Below are 24,263 nucleotides of genomic sequence, written 5' to 3'. Positions count from 1 at the left end.
TGGCTTATTTACAGTGAAGTAAAACACAGGTTACCTGTGGAAGAATAATTCACTAGTAGGACTGACAAAAAAAAAATGGCAGGAACAGTTTTACCAGTTCCATTATCAGTGGAGCTGGTTGACTCTAGGCTAATCATCAGTCTGCTCACTGATACTTACGAGTAATTAAACCTGTCAGGACAAGGAAGAAGAATAAATTAGTATACCATTAAAGGGCCTTTTCAACCCTAATTACAAGCTGCCTTGCTTTTGTGAAAAAACGGTGTTAGGGACTTTCTGCTGCTTCCTTTGTGTTAAAGAGGCTTAGCTGACATTGCATAGATCAGAAACTTAAGTGAGCCTTGTACAGGGTCTTTAACTTACTGTCCATGCACAAATATCAGCACATCAAAGCAATTCTCAGATTGCTTCCAGAGTTGGATGAGGCTCTGGACAGCCTGGTCTGATGGTTGGTGACTGTGCCCGTGGCAGGGGAGTTGAAAATAGATGATTTTTGATGTCCTTTTCAACCCAGGCCATTCTATGATTCTATTACATGGTTCCGCAGTGCTTCGTGCTATTTGAAAACTTTCTGCACTACTGGGGCCATGAAATGCTTCTTCCAACGTTGATCAACACTGTAGCCCATAACCAATGGAGAAGCATATTTGAAAACACTGTCTGCTAGGAAAAACACAGACCATCGTCACCAGTTTGTTTCTTAAACCACAGATCAAACTCACCACACAGATATAGCGTAATAAAGCAGAATGAGGGCTTGATGCTTACAGATTTAATTCCTCTATGAACCTATCCCGAGTGCCCTGTGCCTTATCACATAAATAAACCAAAAATACAAAATTGCCAGGATGAAGCAACATTTTTATTAAAATAATAAAAAATAAAAATTAAATTAAATTAAACTAAAATAATAAAATGCTTCCTCCGAAATCCTTCAGAATTTGTTACCCACTGGTTTGTTTTGAAATCCTTTTTACAATTGGAACAGTTTTGAGACAAAAACTAAGAGACTTCTCAGTCCTTACCTGTAATAAACATTGAATCTAGCACAGACTTTTTTCTTTCAGTTAAAAAATGTTTGCATTGGAAAGCTGGCAATCACTAAAGCGACAGCTTTATGCAGCAGGATACAAACTCTCAGATATTATGAGAGGCTGTAACCTTCCCTATTCTGTTAATAAAAAAAGAATCCACCACCCCACCACCGCCACCAAAAACCCTAAAACCCAAAAAAGAAAGAGATGAACAGATATATAAAATAAAATCCTTAGATCTTTCCTGTGTCTTGAAGATGGCACCATTTTTATCAGCTTCTTAGCTCACCTGAGCAGAAACTGCTTCAGAGTAGTGGAAGACATTGCAAATCAGTCTTATCTTCAAAGGTGGTGGTGGGAAAACCCAAAGGAATTTCAACCCTCTGAGATATCAACAAAGAATTTAATTAGGAGGTGATTTACTGCAGTATTTTGATACTATAATCTGTAAGCCTGCAGTGGAGGAATAGGTCAAAGAGAAATTCCTGCAACTCTGCTTCATTAGTGTATCTCCAGATGTTTCATACACATAGTTTTCAAACGTTTAGTATAATGCCAGATAAGAATGCCAGGAAAAGAAAAAAATCATATTAAATTTTTTAAGTTATCTCAAATAAAATTTATTAATATTCCTGGAGTGATTTAATATAGAAAAATTTGAGCTCTCGTCTATACTTAAAAAATGATGGAGTTGGGTATTCCAGCAATAAGAGCAGCTTTGTCTAATTTTAGGCCTCCTAAAAACCTTGCTTAGGAAAACGCTGAGCACTAGAGCATGGGAGACATTCTAACCTAGCCTTAAACTGTGCCAGGGGACATTCAGGTTGAATATCAGGAAAAAATTCTTCTCAGAAAGTGTGGTGAGGCATTGGTACAGGCTGCCAGGGAGGTGGTGGAGTCACCAACCCTGGAGGTGTTCATGAACTGTGGAGATGTGGCACTGAGGGACGTGGTCAGTAGGCATGGTGGGAATGGATTGATGGTTGGAGTAGCTGATCTTAGTGGTCTTTTTTTACCTTTAGTAATTCTGTGATTCTAACAACAGCCAGCACTGAAATTATGTGGTAACTTTGTCTTGCAGGACCTTGCAAAAACCCTGTTGCAGTACTGGAGAAAATAAAAGAAGATAGGGACGAGTCACAAGGACACACAGGTCCTTGAGCCAGTATCTGCAAGGGAAGGGGGGGACTTCAAGGTTGCAAATCTATGCAATCACCTGACAGAGAGACAGCAGCTCATCACATAGAGGGGTACAAGCACAGGTTTTTGCATAGACACTTGAAACATAAAAAACACAGCAGGACTAAACTTAGAAAACTTAGAAATATCCTATTCTATGGGTCACCATGAAAAGAAGGGCAGTAACATGGCATCTCTGAAGTGACGATGGTATGGTGTGAGCAGAATAAGGACACTGGGTAAGGCATTAAGACTTGTTAAAAATATGCAAAAGCAGGGGTTATGTTGGGATGAAGCTCTGATCAGTTTGGCAAGGACAGCAAAGGCAAGATGTCTGCATCTGCTGGACAGACAGACAGTAGGAAGCATACAGACACACCTGGTACCACGAGAAGGACCAAGTGGCACTGGATCGATTCCGAACCATTTTGCCCAGCTTTTCTAAAATTCCCCATAGCTTTCGAACGCACAAAGCGTTCTTTCCGCTTCTGACAAAAAAGCACAGCATTTAAGCATCCAACAGCTGTAGCTTCTCATTCCGGGAGTGTTTCACCAGCATCTGTAACATAATCTCAAATCATCATTTTGTTTGCACAAAAATGCCTTGGTGAGCAACTGAGGGAGGACCCGTCTCTCAGCCAGTCATCTGTCACTGCTGTCACTGTGTCTGCTGTGAAACAGCAATTCAGGGTCAGCTGCAGTGAAATCTCACACTGCTATTTTATATGTGTGGGCAAAACCTAAACATTTATTAGTTATCAGAGGCAATAAGAATAATTTTCTCTTTATTGTATCTTAGGGTAAATGACTACATTAGTGGATCAGTGGCTGTATAAACAGTTAATATACTGTTAGGAAAGTACTAATGAGTGGCATACTACAGTATCCTGCAGTTAGTTTGAAAACTTAATGAAATTAATAGTCCCACCAAGCTAGTGAAAACAGTTTACCACAGTGGTATACTCTGTCTTTTGTGTTAACAGTTCCATTACTTACAGCAATATTTCCCACATCACTGTCATAATATACTCAAAATATTTTGTTAAATTCTCTTTTACCATATGCACATACCCAAACTGAAATAACTTATATTGTTGAATTATTAGTGTACCAAAATGAAAAAATGCTCATTTATGAAAGTCTTATGAATATAGATAACTGTTGGAAAGTCATATTTGCAAAATACATATTTAATATCTCACATTCAAACTATTACTTGATAACCAGCATTTGTACCAGGGCACACTATTTATCAGCTGCTGCTTCAAGTGGCTCTTCTCTATTTGAGATAAAGAAGAAGAGAATGAGTTTCAAGACTTTGAATGATATCAACAACGTGGAAACAAATATCAATCAACCTTTCTTTTACACATCATCATCATTATCACTCAGATAAACAATGAAGGACACTTTCTTTAATTCTAAAAAATGATTCCAAGCTCAGATTTGATTGTACAAAAAAGTTGCAGTCAAAATATTCTGAGTTTTAGCAACAGAAAGAGTTTTTTCCTCAGAAATATGTTAGTAAACATGTGCATGCTTCCAAACTTCTGGAATTCAGAACATTTTTCTCATGATGTTCCAAACCTTCTGGAAAATTGTACCCATGAGTGTTTCTCTTGCACTCAACCCTTCTGAAATAAAACTGAGTTCAAGGGCATGCAGATGACACAAGGAACAATTTATCTACGTTCTTCTCGCAAATTTACACAAAGTCCAATCAGTTGTAATGAAATCCACGGGAGAGGAGAACATTGTGTACAAAATACGGTTATTGAGAAAGAAGGATTTCCACATCTGCCTCTGGACAGTTCCGTTCTGCACACTGTACAACGACACAGCTCCGATGAAGGAAAGAGAATTCAGAGGAGTAACTTAAAAATGACTGCTGAGCTCTTCTTACAGAGAAATGAAATCCAACAAATACATAGCGGCCAATGTACCAGTCTTACAAAATTATAAAAACAGAGGGGAAGTTTTTAAACAAAACAATTCATCTCTACATATACTAAATACATTTCAGTGATGCATGCAAGGAGAGATCAGTGCTATTAGCAGTTTCCCAATAAAACTGCAGACAGTACAGAGTCGTCTTCTACAGACTAAAGCTTAGCTTCCAAACTTCGGTGAAATTCAAGAAGTAGGCAGAGTGCAGTGATTCCTCTAACACCCCAACAGTGTCACAAAATTTGGAGGGTCACATTTACAGGGCAGCCCAAGCATTACCTTGTTATCACTGGATGGCTGAAGAAAACAGGCATTGGGCATTTTTTTATCAATTGAAGTATTAATGGTAACATATTTAGCCATTGGGACCTATGTCCAACGCAACCCAAAGTGCATGAGACCACTTGAGTCATCAAGATCAATTAATGCGCTCATGATAGGAATTAAATAAAGCTATTGCATAATCTAATGCAAAACAATCAGTGACATGTTGCCTTCACTGCTGACCATGACACCGATGAAAAGACCAGAAGTCTACTTTTCATTCTCACTCCTATGACTAAATTACTAGCCAAGTCACATATGGAGATGTTAATACGATATTTTTTCTCAAGTTTACTTAGGTAGTTAACTGGAATGGGAATTATCCCTTATTAAGTTCGTGTGGTTCCTGACGCATGTAGCTGGTGCAACTGTAATTCAATTCCCTAAGTCCACATGCCTTGAATTACATTGTGACACAATGGTTTTTGCCAAAGATTGCAGCCTCACTGATGAGAGGAGGTGAATCCAGACTGCAAAGCAAAGAAGACTTACTATCAAGGGCACCGGCTTCATTTGGTTTAGCGAACTTCAGCCTCAACATTTCCAAGTGAGAGCAATATGCAATGGAAAACAGGTTTAGAAAGGAACCAACTAATGGTACTACAAGCCAATCGATAAAATTGACCACTGGAAGCTGTATTTATGAATTTAAGGAGAAACTTCAGTGCTATTTTTTTTAATAGCTGTTTACTTTCCCCAAAAAATGCTCCTTCATTATGAGAAATACCCAGATACATCAACTTCATTTCTAGAGATGGCAAATATAAGCCTAAAGTTGTTCTTATTCCAACTCTTTAAAATAAAAAAACTCAAAGAAGTGCAGACCTCAATTATTATTTCCTGCCCAGTAAAAAGTTAAGTCACTCATTTCATTAAATACTGTTGAAATCAAGGGGACATATACACACACTTAAATTCACTCCCTACTGAGTAAAGCATGTGCTAATGTGCCTTTGAGATTTAGTGTCTCATGCTGCACGCTCTTGCAAATATTTAGGCATGTCCTTAAATATGTTACCATTAATACTTCAATTGATAAAAAAATGCCCAGTGCTGTTAGCAGCAGTCAGACTTTGAGCACTACTGAGGAGGTGACTATACTGAATGAATTACAACTATAATATGACTGCTATTTGTAAATGAAAAAATTCTCATAAAGTTGTACATGAAGTTTATCTACATGAAGAGATAAGAGTGAAGGAGTAAAAATCTTGTAGGGGAGAATAAAACACAGAAGTAAATCAAATTACTGTCATGGATTGCAAACAGAAAAGTCAAATTTCTCTGCTTAGCTCCCACATTTTTTTAAGAACTCACTGGACTTCAACAGGGTATGTAAATAAACAGCGACACAGTGTTTGTATTTTAAATTCTACATAATTAACAAACAGTCCTTCTCTTTGCTGCAATCAGAACCTCCATATAGGAAAATATAAGCCAATTGATGCCATATGGCCCTCCAAATTGTTATTCCAGATGTATTCCTTGGAGTCATAGAATTGAAGTTCCTGTTTCCTTTAAATAACACATTCCTAATAACTCAGATTTTAAGTATAAAGTCATTTGTTAATATGATTTATTTCATATTCAGTTCCTTCCTCGTTTTTCTGGTCACCTTAGTGCAAATTCAAAAAACTGTTTAACTATGAGATATTAAACCTTGGAGAAGAACAAATGCACTTAGCTTTAGCTTTTGGCCTGAGATTCCTGTGTCTAGCATGGTGACCTTACAAGTACAGGCATCTGAGAACTATTTTTTATTAGCACAGAAGAGCTTTCATTTACTCACAACACTTGTTTTTAAGAATCTGCATTTTCACTACCTTTGTCTTTGCCTTTAGCCTGTAGCAAAGAAACAAAAACACAAAATGCACAATTCTGTGGTAATATTTGCTTAATTGGAGGTTAGCACGGCTAAGTACCGCTACCAGAAACTCAGAAACAGTGATGGGAGTTTGAGCAATTGCTTTCCTACATTGCCCTGCCAACAACCTCAACTTTGTTGAGCCATTTTCTCTAAGGGCTAGAAGTAATTAAGTTTCATTGCTAAATCACTCCTGAGCCTGTCTTGAGCAGAAAAATCACTTATGTTTAATTGCATGCGGTGATGTGGTGAGCAGTCTGTTAGGCAGACTGCAGATAGCAGTTCATTTTCCGCAGCTCTGCAGGGTGCTTAAAAATGAAAGGTCATTATTTTACTCAGGTAGTCACCAGTATAATACATATTTCCTACAGAAAACAGCACTGCTTAAAAATGCTCATTGCTGGAGTTTGTTTTATACACTAAATATTCGTTTTGAATATTCATTGAGTTTAAAAAGATGAGTTTCTGAAACCTAGAAACAACTGAACTGAATATTAATTCTGCTATTATAAACAACTATTTAATATTTAATATAATTCAATCAAGTGTGTTGCACGCAGTTAAAAAACAAGTGTATACATTTTTCAATATATGAAGATGCACGTTCAATAGACACGTGTACAATCATACACACACACACCTGAATGCATGCACATGTCACTGGGAATGCTCCCCACGACCTTACGGAACCGCGCACACTGTTTGTTAAACAGAACCACATATTTTTCACCTGATTCCATCATGAAAGAATTAGTTTCCATAAAATTGTAAGTGACGGGAACAGATTGGTTTCATGGTTCAGAGCGGGAGGATTGTTCCAGCAGTCCAAGCATGCTAACCTTCCTGCTGCTGCCAGGCCAGACCTGCTGCTAGCCCAGCTACCCCACACTAAGCTGCTAGTCAAGAAAAACAGTATTTTTTTGTTGTTGTTCATAGAAGAAAACAATCTAATACACTAAAAACATTACAACTTAGTCACTGGTGAATTTTTACAACAAAGTTTAATTAGCAGCCGCTATTAGTGTTTCATGAAGTGCCCTCACTCTTGAGCAATGGCATTTGACCTTTCCCATAACAAAGAGTTGCTTTGCATTTGTAGAGGTATTCAGCTGTCTGAGGCCAGACTGTTCTCCTGGGCATGACACAGGCACAGGGCTGGTCTCCAAGAATCAGCTCACAAAAGTTCTTCATTAAAAAGAAAGAAGAAAAAGATTCTAAGCATGAACTGATTTCAGACCAGTGGAACATGGCATCAGAGTTCCAATGAAGCCAGTAATGCTCACCAAATGAGGATCTGAACCTGCCATGAGACAGATATACATCAGTCTCTGCCCTCCTGTAATCAATTCACTAGAAACACTATCCAGTATCTGGTTGGGTATTAAGAAAAGTTTATTCTCAGAAAGAGTGGGGAGGCATTGGCACAGGCAGCTGAAAGAAGCGGTGGAGTCAACATCTGGAAGTGTTCAAGAACCGTGGAGATGTGGCACTGAGGGATGTGGTTCAGTGGGCATGGCAGAGATAGGTTGATGGTTAGACTAGATGATATTAGTGGTCTTTCCAACCTTAATCATGTTATGACTCTATGATCATGCCTTGGTTTGGGTCTCACCGTTCCCAGTTGTGGCAGAAAACCTTCTTGAGAATTTGTGAAAACGAACAGCACTCTCATACACCTTCACTTTTGGGGATGTCATCCTAAAACCTTTAGTGTAAAAACTGGAAATCTTTTGTCCTAAATACTGAACTTTGATTTTTATAAGAATTTAGAAGGAAATTATATAAGGAATATTTAAATTCTAGATTTTGTATTCTATTTACTGTCCATATATTTAAATGCCATAATTCCAGTTTTACAAATAAAGAAAAATGTACAGCAAGATTTAATGCAGAAGTTATTTCAAACTAAAAGAAGGAAGATTTAGATTGGACTTAAGGAAGAAGTTGTTTATGATAAGGGTGGTAAAGCACTGGAACAGGTTGCCCGTAGATGTGGATACCCCATCCATGAAGACATCCATAATGTCAGGCTGGACCAGGCTCTGAGCAACATGATCTAACTGTAGGTGACCCTGTTAACTGCAGGAGAGTTGGACTGGATGGCCTTCAAGGGTCCCTTCCAACTCCACCAATTCTGTGACTCTATGGCTTATAACTGCAGGCTGAGCCTCCCCTCACAGAAGAGATGCTCCCTTCACCAAAAAGGTGGCCCTTCACTGGACAGATTACAGCAGTGCTGAGTAGAGGGACAGAATCACCTCCTTCAATCTGCCAGCAGCACTCCTCCCAAAACCATCCCATAAGTCTTCTTTGCAGCAAAGGCCCAGTTATTAAAGCCAGCTACTTTTTTTGTTCATGTTTACTCATCAACATATGAATAAGGAGCATCAAATATTATGAACTGGAACAGCAGAACAAATGTGTACATTAAAGATGCAACTGGACATGGAGAAACACAGTGATCAGAGGAAAGTCTCTGATGTACATTCTCAGTCACTCCAGTCTGCCCAGGTTTTTGCTTCCCGTCAACATGATTTTTCCAATCAATTGAAATTGGAAGAACAGCCATGAGCCACTCCTTCATCTGTCATTGAAATGGGAGAACATAAGTCTAATAAACTGAAGTCAGTGATAATTCCAAAGAGCAGGCATGAAACACCAATTATCGCTTCAACATGATTTTTGTATTTGCATTATTTCCTAAAGAAATATTAATTTTCATCAGTTTGGAATTATTCAATGCAAACAACGTTTACACAAAAATTGAAGCATCCCATCTTCAGATAAATCTATTCATAGCATAAGAAATTAATTAGATGACATGCATTAATTTTTATTGTAATGGGTTAAAGAAAATGACAAAGACAGTTCACCATTGGCAAGACTATTACTCCAATAACTCGAGTGAAACTGCTGACATGTAAACTAAAGATCAATTGATTCTATGCTTTACTTATTTCTTCTGCATGTATTCAGCATTCTTAAATGCGTAGAAGAATGAAAACACGCCCTTAGCTTTATGAATTTAAACAGCTTTTTACGATTTCCTATTTCTTCAGCTTTTCAAATGCCAACGTCACCACCATCACCAGCAGCCTGAGAAAGAAGCATGACTCAAACACCATCCTCCTGCAACAGCTATTGTGCTTCTCCTAATGTTTGGAAGTACAGCTCTCCCTATTGATTATCCTCGCTCTGGCAGAACAATGCAGTTCCCAGACCATGTCTTTGGAGGCAGGGTCTAAGTGTAAAGAATGATGATGGTTTCATTATAATGCCATGGCATGTAAGACCAAAATTCAAACATTTTCAAAACAGATGCTGTTGTGTTATAGAAATGTCTGTATTTGAGCTGACAATCACAAACTGTATTTTTAATGAGAAAGAAATTAAGATATATTATTATCTTACAACTTCGTATGTTCCCCAGATTCCCTAATTATGAAAAGTTATGTTAAACAAATACTTAATTGGAAACAATAACCTGAAGAATACATGACAAAAGAAAATTGTAAGAGAAAGAAAAAATTTAAGGATGCAATTCTCTCCTTTCTTTGCTACTTGTCAAAAACTTCTTGGTGGAAGATATGTGGCAAAAATTTCTGAGCTTACTGCAATATACATTTGAGACTCATGTTTTACTTCACAAAGGGGAAGTTATGATTATAAGAAGATAAATAAATACCATCAGACTTCATTAAAAATCTATAACAGAAACAACGCATAGCACGATATGTCAAACATTTTAAATGCCAAACCCCATTGTTCCAGCCTACAAAAAGCAGAGAGGCTACATTGCCTCTGCATTTAAAAGAAAATCACAAAGCATTAATCGCTTAGATAAAAGCATTAATCACTTAGTAAAACATTTAGTTCTCTAAGATTCCAAACTGGAGTGTTATCCTTTTAAAGGGATTCTCCTCATATTCTGCAACAGACATCCTATTTTCTTATATTTCTACCTTAGATTTGCAGCATACACGATATGTGCAGTGTACTCATTTGGCAAGTTCCCTACCTTATGAATCCCACCACTTTACTTTAAAACTATCTGGAATACACCAGTATATTTCAGGGTATATACATAAAATATACATCAATATAATTTCAGGCAAATTATATATTGAAAGAGAAGACGACTTCTTCACATTCAACTAAGGCTTTGAGACAAATTTGTCTTCTTCTCGTTATTAGAAATGATTTCCAGCCTGAAACCACATAGATAGGACAATCCTGCACAGTGTAGCACCAAACATGCAGTGACATGGCTGAAATCACTTTCATACAGCTGAGCACATGGCAGAAACATCACTCAGACACTGAACAGCTTGAAGGGAATCTGGTAATTATCCTCTTCAGGGATCTATGGCATTCTCTTTCTTTCCAGGTTCAGTTTTCACTGTATTCAATCAGAAGGATTATTTACTTTTAATTTACTGCCAGATATTATTGATAAAACATTCAGGTCAGACTTCAACAATTAAATTATATTTGAGCTGTTCAAAATTCGGAGCTGTCAAAAGGATTTTCCAGATAGCAATACAAATTTTAACGGTATTGACACACGTTCCAAAAAGCAACCTTAAGTAAGTGGACTATAAGCCATTTCTATGCTCAAATATATGTTTTATCCATTTGCTGCTGTTCTACAAGCAGGCTCAAAATCATTTCCCGAAAAGATTTCAGTAGGCAGAAAAGCAAAAGATACGTATGTCCCCAAATCCAACTGATGGCTTTTGTTTGGTTGGTTTGTTCAGATCTACTTTCTTCAATAATACTTCTTATTTTTTTAATATTTTTTTTAAATAGTTAAAAATGAAACTCTTCTGTCTCTTGAAGACAGAGAGAAGCAATCACCCTTTAGAGGAAAGGGGACTCAGATGTGCCCCCAAGTAATGGCTTCTTTTGCTTTTGCAAAGTAATTCCTTCCAAAAATGAGAGTATTGGGTAAGAGAAGTGAACACTGAAACATATTGGCACTTTGGATCTTACACCACATATTCAGAAAACGTGGTTTGGTTAAACTAAATTGACATTGTTTTTGTAACACATTAAATTAAAAAAATACACATTTTTCTGTGTGCTAGCAACCCTCTACCAGGAGGGAAAGAAAACACCAAAAAAGATCCAAGAGACTGACAATGCTACTTTGAAGGCAGGAAAAGTCCATGCATGTTACGACATTGCCTTACAAGAACTTAAGTTTCATTGTAGCAAACCAAATTTCTTTTGTATATGTCAAACACAGTTTGCTATGAAGCATTTCAATTTCCAGTGAGAACAAACGAGACTTGCTTTGACCAACAGCACTCTTTGAAAGTGTCCTTGGCTGTAAACAGAAAGTTTAAAAAACAGAGAGTCATCAGGGCTGTAGTTGGAGTGTACCCAGCGCTGTAAGATGTATGTAAATCTGAGAAAACATCTTTCCTCACGTATTAACATGACAGTCACAGAGTATTCAAGACAAAAGAGTGGAAATCAGAGACGTCAGGGCAGTCTGTGAGAGCAGAACTTTTGAACCCCTGGCAATAATGACATCTTTGTGATAGGAAGGCAAAAGGGTAAGGATCAGATGTCTGGGATCACGTTGCCATTTGGTTTCTAACGTGCCTGAAAGTGATTAGGTCTGATATGCCCTCGGGCTGAAATCACAGGAAACGGAGTGCCCAAAGCAATTTTATTTGAATGAAAATTCATCTCGAGTGATTCACAGTACCTCTCACAATCTACAATGATGGCGTTTATGAAGCCTTCCTGCATGTCATGCATTACAAATGAAGCTGGCCGAAAACACAGGCAGGCACAACGCTGCAACAGAACTCAAAACTTAAGAGTCAAAGAATAAGTCCCTTCATACAGAAAGGAGATCACCATGTAAATGACTGCCCTACACCTTGTCACCTTCACAGTACAGAACTAAAAAGAATACTTGGCATGTCCTAAGATCTCTTTCAAATTGCTCTAATGACAAGTAAAATCAGGAAGCCTCTTCTCATGAAAATATATACACATTACAGTTTTGCTACTAATAATAAAGGTTATTGTCTACCCGACCTAACTACCTGGCTGAAGCTTCTGGGACTCTACACTGCACCCTGCCCTGATGTGGTGCATGAGAAAGAAAAAGTGCTTTCCCAAGGGAAAAATTCTATCTTTTTTAAAAAAATAAGGAAAAAAAAATCACAATGAAAAAGAACCTATGTGTGCATTCGCATACATGCATACATGTAAAGACAGTGGTTTTTAGAAATGTAACTTCCCTAACTACTAGGTTTTGTGATTTTGTGATCCACAAAAGCAAAAAATGAATGCTTTCACAATCACTTCAGCTTTTTATAACATTTTAAAATGTATTGTTGACTTTACTGACATTATTTGAAAATATATATACATGTTGTAATATACCAAAGATGTCTGTAGGTTAGACCTAAAAAAAGGATACTCTGTTCAACAAGGATTGTCAAAACAAGTCTTATATCACACAAACATAAGCATTGCTCATTTGGAAATAATGGCATTGCTGTTGTTAAGATCCTTCTTATTAAGGCCAAAGAAAACTGATTTTATCAGTGCTTTTTTTAAAGCTTGATCTCAAGTCATACAGGTAGATCCATGGCTCTTTGAGCAGCTCATCTCACACCCATCCCAAGCACAAACTGGAAGACAGAGGATAAAGTCCACAGAACTAACATAAGAACTGTTGCCTAATGAAGTAATTCACATTGCTATTATCACTTTCATATGTTTACTTCTAAAAATATAAAATAAATTGCATTTTCAAGTTCCCTACTAATCCCCTTGAGGGACAGATATCTCCTCAGGTAGTACAGCTAAATCTGTCACTGTGAACAGACTCTCTCAAACTTACAGTTAGGAAATGCCTTTTCATTCTTTGTTTCCATTGGAATTTCATGGACAAAAGCTTTTGTATAACTAGGGGTGAAAAGAAGGAAAAAAATCACCAAATATCATAAATTAATGGCATTCTATAGCAATGCCACAGACTGTGGATTCTTTCTTTCTTTGAAACTATTCAAAACACCTCAGCTGTTGTAGTAATTATAAAATTGAGCCTATCATACAGTCTAAGCCCTTCTTTTGCTCTGACTTTTCTATGCAAGTCTTCGCCTTTTGCAAAATCAAATTTTTCCTGCACATCCTATCACAAAAACTCCACATGAAGATTCCAGAAGTTCCATAATGATGAAGGTTCCCATACATTTTAATGCTTCAGATGGAAAGCACAGTCCTTGGAACACGACCCTCATCTTCTTCAGCTCTGAGGTAACAATATGTATTTTTTCCGATAGACTTACAGTACTCCAAAGATACAGGTCTAAATTCTTTCCCTCAGAAGTCCCAGTGCTTTTGGATGAAAAGAGATTAAGACAGCTTACAGACTTATGAGGATGTCATAAGAAATGAATCAACAAACACAGAGTTCAACCAGTCTGTTATCAGTTCCAGTTCTATGGGAATCTGGTCTCTGTCACTATCTCTATTGTTTGTGTGAGCACATGTATCCCATGGCATTTTTCCTATTAAGGGTTCTACCTTCTCTGCTTACCCTCCTGCTCCCTCTCTGGATGGGCTGCATGCCTTTCTGTTTCTCTCTTCCACAGGGGTTGCAAACATTGGTCCTGCAAACTGTCATAACCAGATTCGTCCTTCTTAGAGAATCATGTCAGAGTCATAGAAGGGCTTGGATCCTTCCTCGTAGGATCCTTTTGGCATCCTCATGTGGGGATGTATGCTCATCCTCATGGGGTGAGCATACAGCAGCAGAAGCTCCAGAGAATGCACAGCTGGAGAGCTATGCCAATCATAAAGTTTGTGACATTAATGAAATGCAGCCTGAGACTTCCGTATGTAAGCACTGCTGCATCTTTGGTGTGCTCACATCTGCCCATACACTCTTTGCATCATCTTGGAATGAGCATAAAGTGAGGCCCCACCTCGAGTACTGTACTCAGTTTGGGCACCTCAATACAGAAAGGACATGGAGGTGCTGGAGCAGGTCCAAAGAAGGGCAACAAGGCTGATGCAGGACTTGCAGAATGTGCCCTATGAGGAGAGATTGAAGGAACTGGGGCTGTTTTGTCTGGGGAAAAGGAGGCTGAGAGGAGACCTTATTGCTCTCTTCCAATATCTGAAAGGTGCTTACAGCAAAGCAGGGTTGGTCTCTTCTCACTGGTGACAGGTGACAGGACGAGGGCAAATGGCCTCAAGTTGAACCAGGGTAAGTTTAGGTTGGATATCAGCAAAAACTTCTTTACAGAAAGGGTTCTTAAGCACTGGAATAGGCTCCCCAGGGAGGTGGCCGAGTCACCATCCTTGGATGTGTTTAAAAACCATTTGGATGTGGTGCTCAGCAACATGATTTAGTGGAGGGCTGTTAGTTAGGGTAGTATGGTTAGATTGTGGTTGGACTCAATGATCTTAAAGGTCTTTTCCTACCTGAGCAATTCTATGATTCTATGATGAAACCTTACCAGGTTCTGCTCCACGCTCCATCCCCAGGACAAAGCAGCTGACAGAAATAACTCATTAACAAGGCAACATACTGACTCCCGAAAGTGAATTCTCCCTCTGGGTTTGATTCCCTCCCAGGGATGCTGCAACATTTCAGTCAAACCAGAAGCAATACAACTGTCAAGAAAATTCTTCAGGAACGTTAATGATCTAAATTTCAATGGCTATTAGTATTATGTACACAAATTTGTAAGTACTTTTGGCAGGACAATTTTCTAAACTCTCAACAGTAAATTTATAAACCATATCCAAAAGTCAAATATCCAGCATCACCTCATCTTTCAATTCCTTCAAGGGTAATTAAAGCAAGACTCAAAAATTCTGTAAGCTTTATGACTTGAGTCCTAGGAAGAGGAAAAGATTGGAAACATCAGAAAAGACATTTACCCTAAACAAGGAATATTATAAATCCACCTGTTGATGACAACTGGATTATAATGAGTAACCTTTCATGCATTCTGTTTTGTCTGCATAGAAAAAATGTTTCTCCATTAAACTGTTGAATATACTGTAATTTTTAAAAAGAATTTAAAACAAATAAGTATCTGCACAAATATTTCCTTCTAGTATTCAACATTTTCACTCCCTCCTAAATATTAAAGGGGTCTATAATCTAAATATTGTTAGGAAAACCCAACAGCAATTCTGCACATTCAGACTGTTGCCTGCATAGTTTGCAATTGCCAATAAACAATTTGCTCAGCTTCCATTTCAGCTGCCAACTTCACACTTCTCAAACAGAATGCAGTCAACTTTAGCTCACATTCAGCTTTTGTTCTGGCTTCCTTTCTAGTTATGCACTGTGCAAATATTTAGCAATTTCTTGGAAGAGCTAAAGAAAATATGATATGACTCTTGATAATTATATTTCCTCTGGAAAAAAAAAAAAAATCATTCAATTAATATCCCTCCTCATTTTCTAACTAATAAATTACAATTCCACAGTGAAACGTAGTGAAGAGATCTTCTGTGAGTCACAACAATTTTTGCTCTGCATAGAGCCTGACAAGAGTATAAGAAAGAAATGAGGCCTTTTTATTTTTCCCATTCTATCATGAACTGATTTGCAATCAAGTCCCAGGAATGCCCAGGTTACGGTGTCACAGGACACTCGCAGTTCACCATCACCACACAGAAGTGTTTTCACCCACTTCCTTCCTTCCTGATCGTGGCTACAACCTCGCACTGCTTATCTGCCTGTTGGTCTCCAACCCTTGAGGCTAATTAATTGAAAAAGATCAGAGGAAGTATCTGAGGAAGAAACATAAACATTTTCTACCACATCGTTTCTATGAGGTACAATGTGTAAGATACACAAATTGTTGGTACTGCTCACAACAGAGATCATTGTGGCTGTAAATGTTCCAGTACTGTGTTTAATATTATTAGTAACACTTCTATAAGAATCATTTGAGTTTTTCCATACTTCACACCATCCTTCAGGTATCTACAAGGGTGGAGATTTCACACATTCTCTGGCCAACTTGTTCATTTAAACACGGAAAATTAAGTATCCTTCACTGAAAAATCTAAACAGAGAGAATATAGAAGCATTACACATATTCTATAATAACCACTCCTGAAAGCTGTACTACATTCTGTATGAAAGAATGAAGAGCAGAACAAAAAACGTGCAAAGGATCCATATTCAGAAAAGCAAAAACTGAACAGTGTCAGGACAGGAAATCACAGAACCATAGAATTCACAGATTCATAGAATGGCCTGGGTTGAAAAGGACCACAATGATTGTCTTATTTCAACCCCCCTGCTATGTGCAGGGTCGCCAACCACCAGACCAGGCTTCCCAGAGCCACATCCAGCCTGGCCTTGAATGCCTCCAGGGATGGGGCATCCACAGCCTCCTTGGGCAAACCACAGGTACTTCTTCAGACAGCGATGCAAAAATACATTACTTTCTTTCAAAAGAGAAATTAAGACAATTTCATCAGCACAAGGCATATTGTATAGCACAGCTGGGCTTCCAAAGGTAAGTTTTGCTCTGATTCCAAATTGAATGCTGTGTCTGCTACACAATATATAAATTTACCTAAAAAATTGATGAAAATCAGATTGCCATGGGAAAAAAAAAAGTTTCTACATTAAAATCTTTTATACTGCAGCATCCAGCAGTGGAGATGTCCAGATCAGTTCTCATTTCCAGAGTGCCATGACTGACTGGAGTAAATTTTTTAAAATCAAATTCAACGTAAGAATAAATTGCATCCACTAATACTGAACATATTTAATGTTCAGTAAAATGTTATCATATACAACACAGAGAAGGAAGAAAAAAAAAGAAGGAATAATGCCAACACAGAAGTATGCATGAACAACAACTCACCCCTTCTTTCAAGAGACTATTAATATAATATACACATTTTATATCACACGTATAACTACACACATAATACCTGGTTACTCATTTCTTGAGAGAAACAAAGAAAGCATAAAGTGAGCTCTTTACAGCCACCCCATAACAAAGCTCAATTTTTTGTGAATTTCTCTGGATTCTACAGTTTATTTATTTCTAATACAGAAAATCCAGTGAAACATCACTTGGGCAAAAGAATGTGCTTGATAGGTCCTTGTACCATAATGCGAAATGATGACTGAAGCAGAGAGAAAAAAAAGAGATTTGGGAAGAATATTTAATCTCCCACTGGGCAGGATTTAAATTCTCTACTGTTCTTCAGAAAAAGTGTAACATAGAAATGCAAGCTGTATATCGCCCGGCCCTCTTCACTTACCTGAAGGCAATGCAATTCCTCCCACGAATTCATAAAGCACTACATTACTATCTTATGCCATATGTGCAAAGAGAAAAACTACAAAGAAATAAAAGAAAAAAATATATATATGGCCTTACTTCTCCATGTCTTAATGGTGTGATTGCTCCTCTTGCTACTGCCATTCGGAACAACGTTTCAGTGGCCTGCATCGACAAACACACAGAGATCGGTTATTTTTAAGAAAGGTCATTCAGCTCATGAAGATTTATTTCAACTTATATCATGAACGCTTCATATTTTATTGAATTTTTTAAAGTGTCAGCTACTTTCACCATCCATTTTACAATTTAATTTTACAAAATCATGAAACCATTATGGCTGGTTAATATGGCCTTAAAAAAGGCCATCCTCTTCTTAGTCTGCTGGACAAGGAACACAGATTTCTGACAACCACAGACAACTGACTCGTAATTCAAGCTGTAACAGAAACAAAACCCATAGGCTCTGCATCAAATTTCTTTCTGGTAAAAAGTAGAACCAAACAACACAACTGAAACAAGCAGGGAAAGCTTCTCTAAATGACCTGCATTTCTGTTGATTTCCTAACTTTGAGTTTAAACACAGGTATGCCAAATTGCCATGTTGTTGCATTTACAAGACGGTCGGAAAAAGTAGTGAAAAAATTCACTGGTTACATAAAAACATGGATTGGCACATCAGTATATGCAAGAATAGATTTGTTTCAAAGACCTGCTTCCAAAGTAAGTAAGAAGTGAGTCTCAACTTTAGCTGCAATCATACATGTTTTTAATATCTGTTCCTAATTTAACAAATTACTCAAACATTCAGAACTCTATGTTACAATGTAATTATCAGGCTGCTTGAAAAGGGGTTTAGAAAGTTTAAGTAGTTTGTAGTGTCTGTCTTCCAGAATGGCAATTTAAGAAGTAAGCAGCTCAGTGCTTACATGACTGCAAAATCTGTGGGGTTCATGCTGCAGTACTTCAAGACAGCTGTAGCTCAGCAAATTTAGTACCAAAGACATCTACTGACATTAATTCTTCAGTATTTCTAGATGTGGACTAGATGATATTTACGTTTTCCTAAATAACTGCCTGCAGAAAAGAATCCTATAAAAGAGTTTTTATTTGCCTTGTTTCCCACCAGTGTCTGTAGATGAATGTGTGAACTTCAGAACCCAACTGCAGAATGCATTTCTTCCTTGACACCGCCATAACACAGGACAGTGCCTGAGTGCAGCTCTGCTTCCCAAGCCTTCATCCTTCCAGAGGTAAAGTAAACCTCAAGCCACCTTTTGTCCTTCCCCAAATTGGTTTCTCTCATCAGCTCTTCCCACCAACATTTTCAAGGATGTTTCAAGTGAATTGAGTATTCTGTCAATACTGCTGAGCTTCTTTTGTTTCTTTTGAAAACCACTGGTGTGTGTGACTTTCTTTACACATTCCCTAGTAAAAGATCTCTCTTAATACGCTTGTACATGCACAGTTAATACCAGATGTCAAAACCATTCAGAAACAAGAAAAATTCACAGCAACAGCAAATCTAGCATGAGAGAGATCTCCCCCTATGGGCACTGCTCCTTGCGCTGAACCCCACTGAGCAGATTAGGACTGCAGTGACGGTTGTCTACCCCAAGAGCATGAGGGGATGAGGCCACCCATAGCTGTTGATGCCTGGACAATAACAAAGCTGGAGACAGAGATCTTTGGGTTTTAGGTATGCAGATTCCAAGAGAAATTTTAAAGGAGTTGAAACTTTCAAAGGGATGATGATTAGAATCATAGAAGCATTGAATGGCTTGAGTCAGGAGGGACCTCAAAGATCATGACCTCATTGCAGCCTTTCAGTACCTAAAGGGAGCCTACAAACAGGAGGGGAATCAACTCTTTGAAAGAGCAGATAATGGCAGGACGAGGGGAAATGGTTTTAAGTTGAAGGAAGGAAGATTTAGGTTAGATATCAGGGGGAAGTTCTTTACCAAGAGAGTGGTGAAGTATTGGAACAGGCTGCCCAGAGAGGTTGTGGATGCCCTGTCCCTGGAGGTGTTCAAGGCCAGATTGGATGGGGCCCTGGGCAGCCTGGTCTAGTGTCACACATGGAGGTTCAGGGGTCTGCTCGTGGCAGTAGGATTGGAGTTTGATGGCCCTTGAGATCCCTTCCAAACCAAGCCATTCTATAATTCTATGATCATCTACTTACAAACCCCTGCCACAGGCAGAGTTGCCAGCCACTAGCCATAGACCCAAATGTAACATCACACAAACTCATATTGATAAGACTAGCAAAAAATTTTCAGTCTTAAACCATCATCTTATCCATAACATTTCCATTTTGAACCAACTCCCTCACTCCCTTCAATTTCCAGCTCCGTTCTCTCTGACCTCCAAATACAGGCAAGAACAAAACCCATGGAATGTTCTAGCCTGGCAGTGATCACCAGGGCCACCTGATTCCTCCAGGGCTGCCCATGCACTGACCACCTCTTAGGATGGAGGTCCTGCAGCAACCTCTGAACGTGGAGGAATAAGCAAGGGGATATAAAAGGAAAAAGATTTGGACAAGAGCTCAGAGCAAGTGATGGGAAATCACAGAATCACTGGGGTTGGAAGGGATCTCTGGAGATCACCAAGTCCAAACCCTGCTAAAGCAGGTTCCCTACAATAGGTTGCACAGGAAAGCATCCAGGCAGGTTTTGAATATCTCCAGAGAAGGAGACTCCACAACCTCTCTGGGCAGCATGCTCCGGTGCTCTGTCAGCCTCACAGCAAAGAAGTTCTTTCACATGTTTACTTGAACTTCCTGTGTTGCAGTTAAACTTCCTGTACTGCAGTTAACTTCTTGTGTTCCAGCTGACAGTAAAAGGATCTTTACAAGACATTATATCATTATTGGCTACAAATCCAGTTTATGGAATACATCTTGTCTGGTATACTCTTAAGTTTTTTATTTCAAATCTACCAAAGCTTTTAGTATGACAACAGCCAACATTCCATACTGCATGGAGTTCTGATACAACTTGTTTCAATTTTGAAGTTCAAACCCACTCAATACAAACTTTAAATAAATAGGTTTTCCATTTCCATATATTGTATGCTTTTCTTTTATATATTTAAGATTAACTCTGAAAATAAGCAGAGTCCTACTCTTTCAATACAGGCTCTCAAACAAAATAGTTTCTTGGATTACTTCAGTAGTAGATTTCTACCAGAAAAATTCAGCATACTTTTAGGCATCAAGTCAAAACTGCCCTTCTGTTCCCACAGAACAGTTCTCAGGGCTCTTACGGTTCAGGACGTGTGACTGCAACTATGAGATACAACTGACTGGAGATATTTATCGTCATGCCAGGATAACTAATGAAAAAGACAAAACTGTCCAGTTAAGAAACAACAATATTGTTCCCAAAGAGACAGTTGACTCGGAATTTAGATCACTTTCAACTGCCTGCATCTCTGTTAGCATTAAGTTTTTCATTATAATCAAATTCTTATGAAGCTGCAAAAGCTTAAGGTTTATTTTCATTCAGTTTGCTGGGAATGAGCTCTAAATAAGAATCATTACGGGCTGAGGCAGTGACTTTACATACTGCTATTCAGAGGTACAAATCACAGGTCTGTAAGAAAAAAAATCATCAACAGATGGTTTTAGTGATCTCAGAGTGAAATAAATGTGCTCCCAAACTGATAGCATCTGAATCCTAAAACTGTGCTGTAAGGAATGCATAGTGTGTCATAGAGTATGTGAGGTGAAATAGCAGACCAATGAATGTATCTGACAAATCTGTTACGTACTGTAAGATCTAATGTCATCTGTTGACGAAGATGACCGCATGTCCTCCCTCAAAGAAAGCAGGAACTTCTGATGAAGTTTTTTGCAAGTGAGTAACAGAAAAACCACATGTAAGAAACAGAACTGAACTGGAAAATAATTGCGCATTATTGATGGAAACAGTGGGAGAAACAAGGAGAAAAACAGCACTTCAGATTCCAGATGCTTGAATTTCCTAGGTTTTCAAAAAAATAAAATGGTCTCATAATGCTCCATCAAAATAGTTCCTGTTTTACCAAAATTAAAATGGCAAATACAAGCAGTGGAGGAACTGCTAATGTAAATTAATTTTAGAACTACACACTTTTTAATCACTTGGCATTCCAAAGTCCCAGTCTACTTGCATTCCAAAAAAAGAAAAAGAAAGAAGAAATAAAAGGAAAAATGAGTTATGGCTAAAGATATGTCCTGAAAGGCACAGATCTTTGGAAGTCATTAGAAGCAATTTATGGATTTAATTGGAAAGAAAATGGTGCAATTTGTTATAAGAATGGATGGAATGGCACAAAACATTTTTTTCCCTATTAAGTTTGCTGATCTTGGCTTCAGCAGCTGGCTGACAGCTCTGGCCTTTAACACTGGTGTTTGTTCTCAAAAAGCAAGTGATATTAAAGAAAGGTTCATGACAGTCCATCCAAATCATCAATAACATTTTTCAACTTGACCATATATCACAAATGAACTGTTGTCACAGCCCTTGTCAGCAAACCATCACACAGCTTTTGAAAACAAGCACAAGTGTTACAAATAGAGGATTTGATAAGATGCAGAAGCAATAATGAACAGAAAAGCAAACAAGAAGTTTCTCAAATCAGAATCTTTTCCTAATTATGACCAAAAAATGTTAAGTGTGAGACAATCCACTAGATCTAGATGTTCCTCCAGATGACAGGTTTGTATTTAACTTAGCCAATGAGCTTATTTATTGCTGTGCCATTCAGTGAAATTACTTGAAGGGAGCTTATAATCTTATAAGCTTATATTCTACCACAGTACCAGCAATGTCCTTTCCTCTCAGTCATGAGCTGATCAAATCACTGCTTAGCTTTATCTGCCATACAGGTGACTTAAGTGCAAACACAATAAAGTAAACTAAACAATTTAATTCCTACAATAAAACACATTTTACATTTATCCTGACAGCCTTCCATCTGTTTTCAGAAACTTCTCTATTTTTTTAATTGTCAGCTTTTACCATGTGCACACACTCAGTGCAGCATTCTTTCTCAATACCTACCGTACCTTCCTTCCCCTTCCATGACATTTGTGCAACTTTCAAAGATGGATAATACAATTCTATAATATAATCCTATGCCCATCTCAAATGAAAACACAGATGTAGAAAGGGACAGAAGGGCACTTATTTGCAGTATGCACAAACTCCAGGTTGCAGTGCACACACGAGAAGGGGCAGATCTGCTCTAATTTATGAGGGATGGAGGAAGGCCATCTCGAAGGTTAGAGGACTGAAAGTAAATAGAACACATAACTAGCCATGCATCTTGAACAGCAAAAGTACCAGCTGAACGTGGCTCTCCTTCCTCAGATTACAAAGAACACTATGTCTCTTAGTATATATTTGGGAGGTTTGTAAAACTTGTAATTAATGCAGCATAAGCAATCCAGTATCTGCGGAGAAACCTCATCGTGTCCTTTCAGTGTTTGAAGGGAGCTTATTAGCAGGAGGGGGAATGACTTTTGACTCAATGTTGTAGTGACAGAACAAGAGGGAATGGCTTGAAAACAGGAGAAATTCAGATTAGGTGTCAGGGAGAAATTCTGTACTCAGAGGGTAATGAGGCATAGGCTGCCCAGAGGAGCTGTGGATGCCCCATCCCTAAAGGTGATCAAGGCTGGGTTGGATGGAGCTCTGGGCAGCCTGATCTAATGCCTGATTTCGTGGTTAGCAACTCTGTCCATAGCGGTGGGGTTGGGTCTCAAAGATGATCTTTGAGGTCCTTTCCAACCCAGGTCATTCTGTGAGATGACAGCCCTGGTATTATATCAGTTCCCAAGAAACACCAAGACAGAGTTTTTGCTCCAAAAATGATTTCTTCCTTTCAAGCTGACTGTTCATGCCAATTTGCATTTTGCAAGCATGATATCAGAGTGAAAAGGCTGACAGCAAGTATGAAAGCAGAGCAATCTACAAGATTTGCCTTTGCTGCAAGAACAGCCTTCACTGCCAACCAGCTCACAAGCTTGAGCCTCCCCTTAAGAAGAGTTTCAAAGCTTCCAGCTGCTAAACACGCTTCGAACAAATGAACCAACTGCAAAAATAACCAAGCATTACGCACTGCCAAGGGTATGAAATAGAAGCATTACTATTTATTTATCTTAATCTAAACCTAGGAGTCTGAAGTTGTGGTATCTGCAACTTTTTCCAGGATGATGATTTTTTCTTCTCCTGATTTCTCTACCCACTCTTCCCCCCCTCCACCCAAAAAATGTAGTAGTGTTTGATACTCATTGGCATTCCTGGCCCCAGCCTGTAACTGACTTTCACCTTTTTCTCATGTACGCCACACAAAGGAGTGAACTGCTCAACTCTCTAGAATGCTGCAATTAAATTAAAGTTAGCCAGAAAAAAATAAAAAAATCCAGCAGTATAATGCTGGAAATACTCACAAGACAGGCCAGCAGCCAGTCTGGGAAACTGGAGAAATAGAGTCTGGAAAATTGCCAGAGAACGGAGCCCCAGCACCAGGACAGAGCAGGGGTGCTGGATCTGAAAAGTGAACCACTGAAGCCAGCTATAATCCTCTTTGCAGTCACAGCTCAGACGGGCAGATAACAGTGGCACA

General features: G+C 38.4%; 1 protein-coding gene across 2 annotated transcripts in view; it reads right to left on the bottom strand.

Annotated features, from left to right (window-relative positions):
• TMEM135 (transmembrane protein 135) overlaps positions 1-24,263 on the bottom strand; it is a 166,083-nt gene that overhangs the window by 80,044 nt on the left and 61,776 nt on the right. For both annotated transcript variants that reach the window (XM_042862536.1, XM_042862537.1), the window contains one exon: positions 17,748-17,813. In XM_042862536.1, the coding sequence (XP_042718470.1) occupies positions 17,748-17,813 (66 nt within the window). The remainder of the gene's footprint in view (positions 1-17,747; positions 17,814-24,263) is intronic.

Source organism: Lagopus leucura, unplaced genomic scaffold, assembly GCF_019238085.1.
Source record: "Lagopus leucura isolate 7727_CA_CO unplaced genomic scaffold, USGS_WTPT01 Super-Scaffold_702, whole genome shotgun sequence".
Taxonomy (NCBI): domain Eukaryota; kingdom Metazoa; phylum Chordata; class Aves; order Galliformes; family Phasianidae; genus Lagopus; species Lagopus leucura.
The sequence above is the reverse complement of the archived record's forward strand: the minus strand, read 5'-3'. Positions and strand labels throughout refer to the sequence as shown.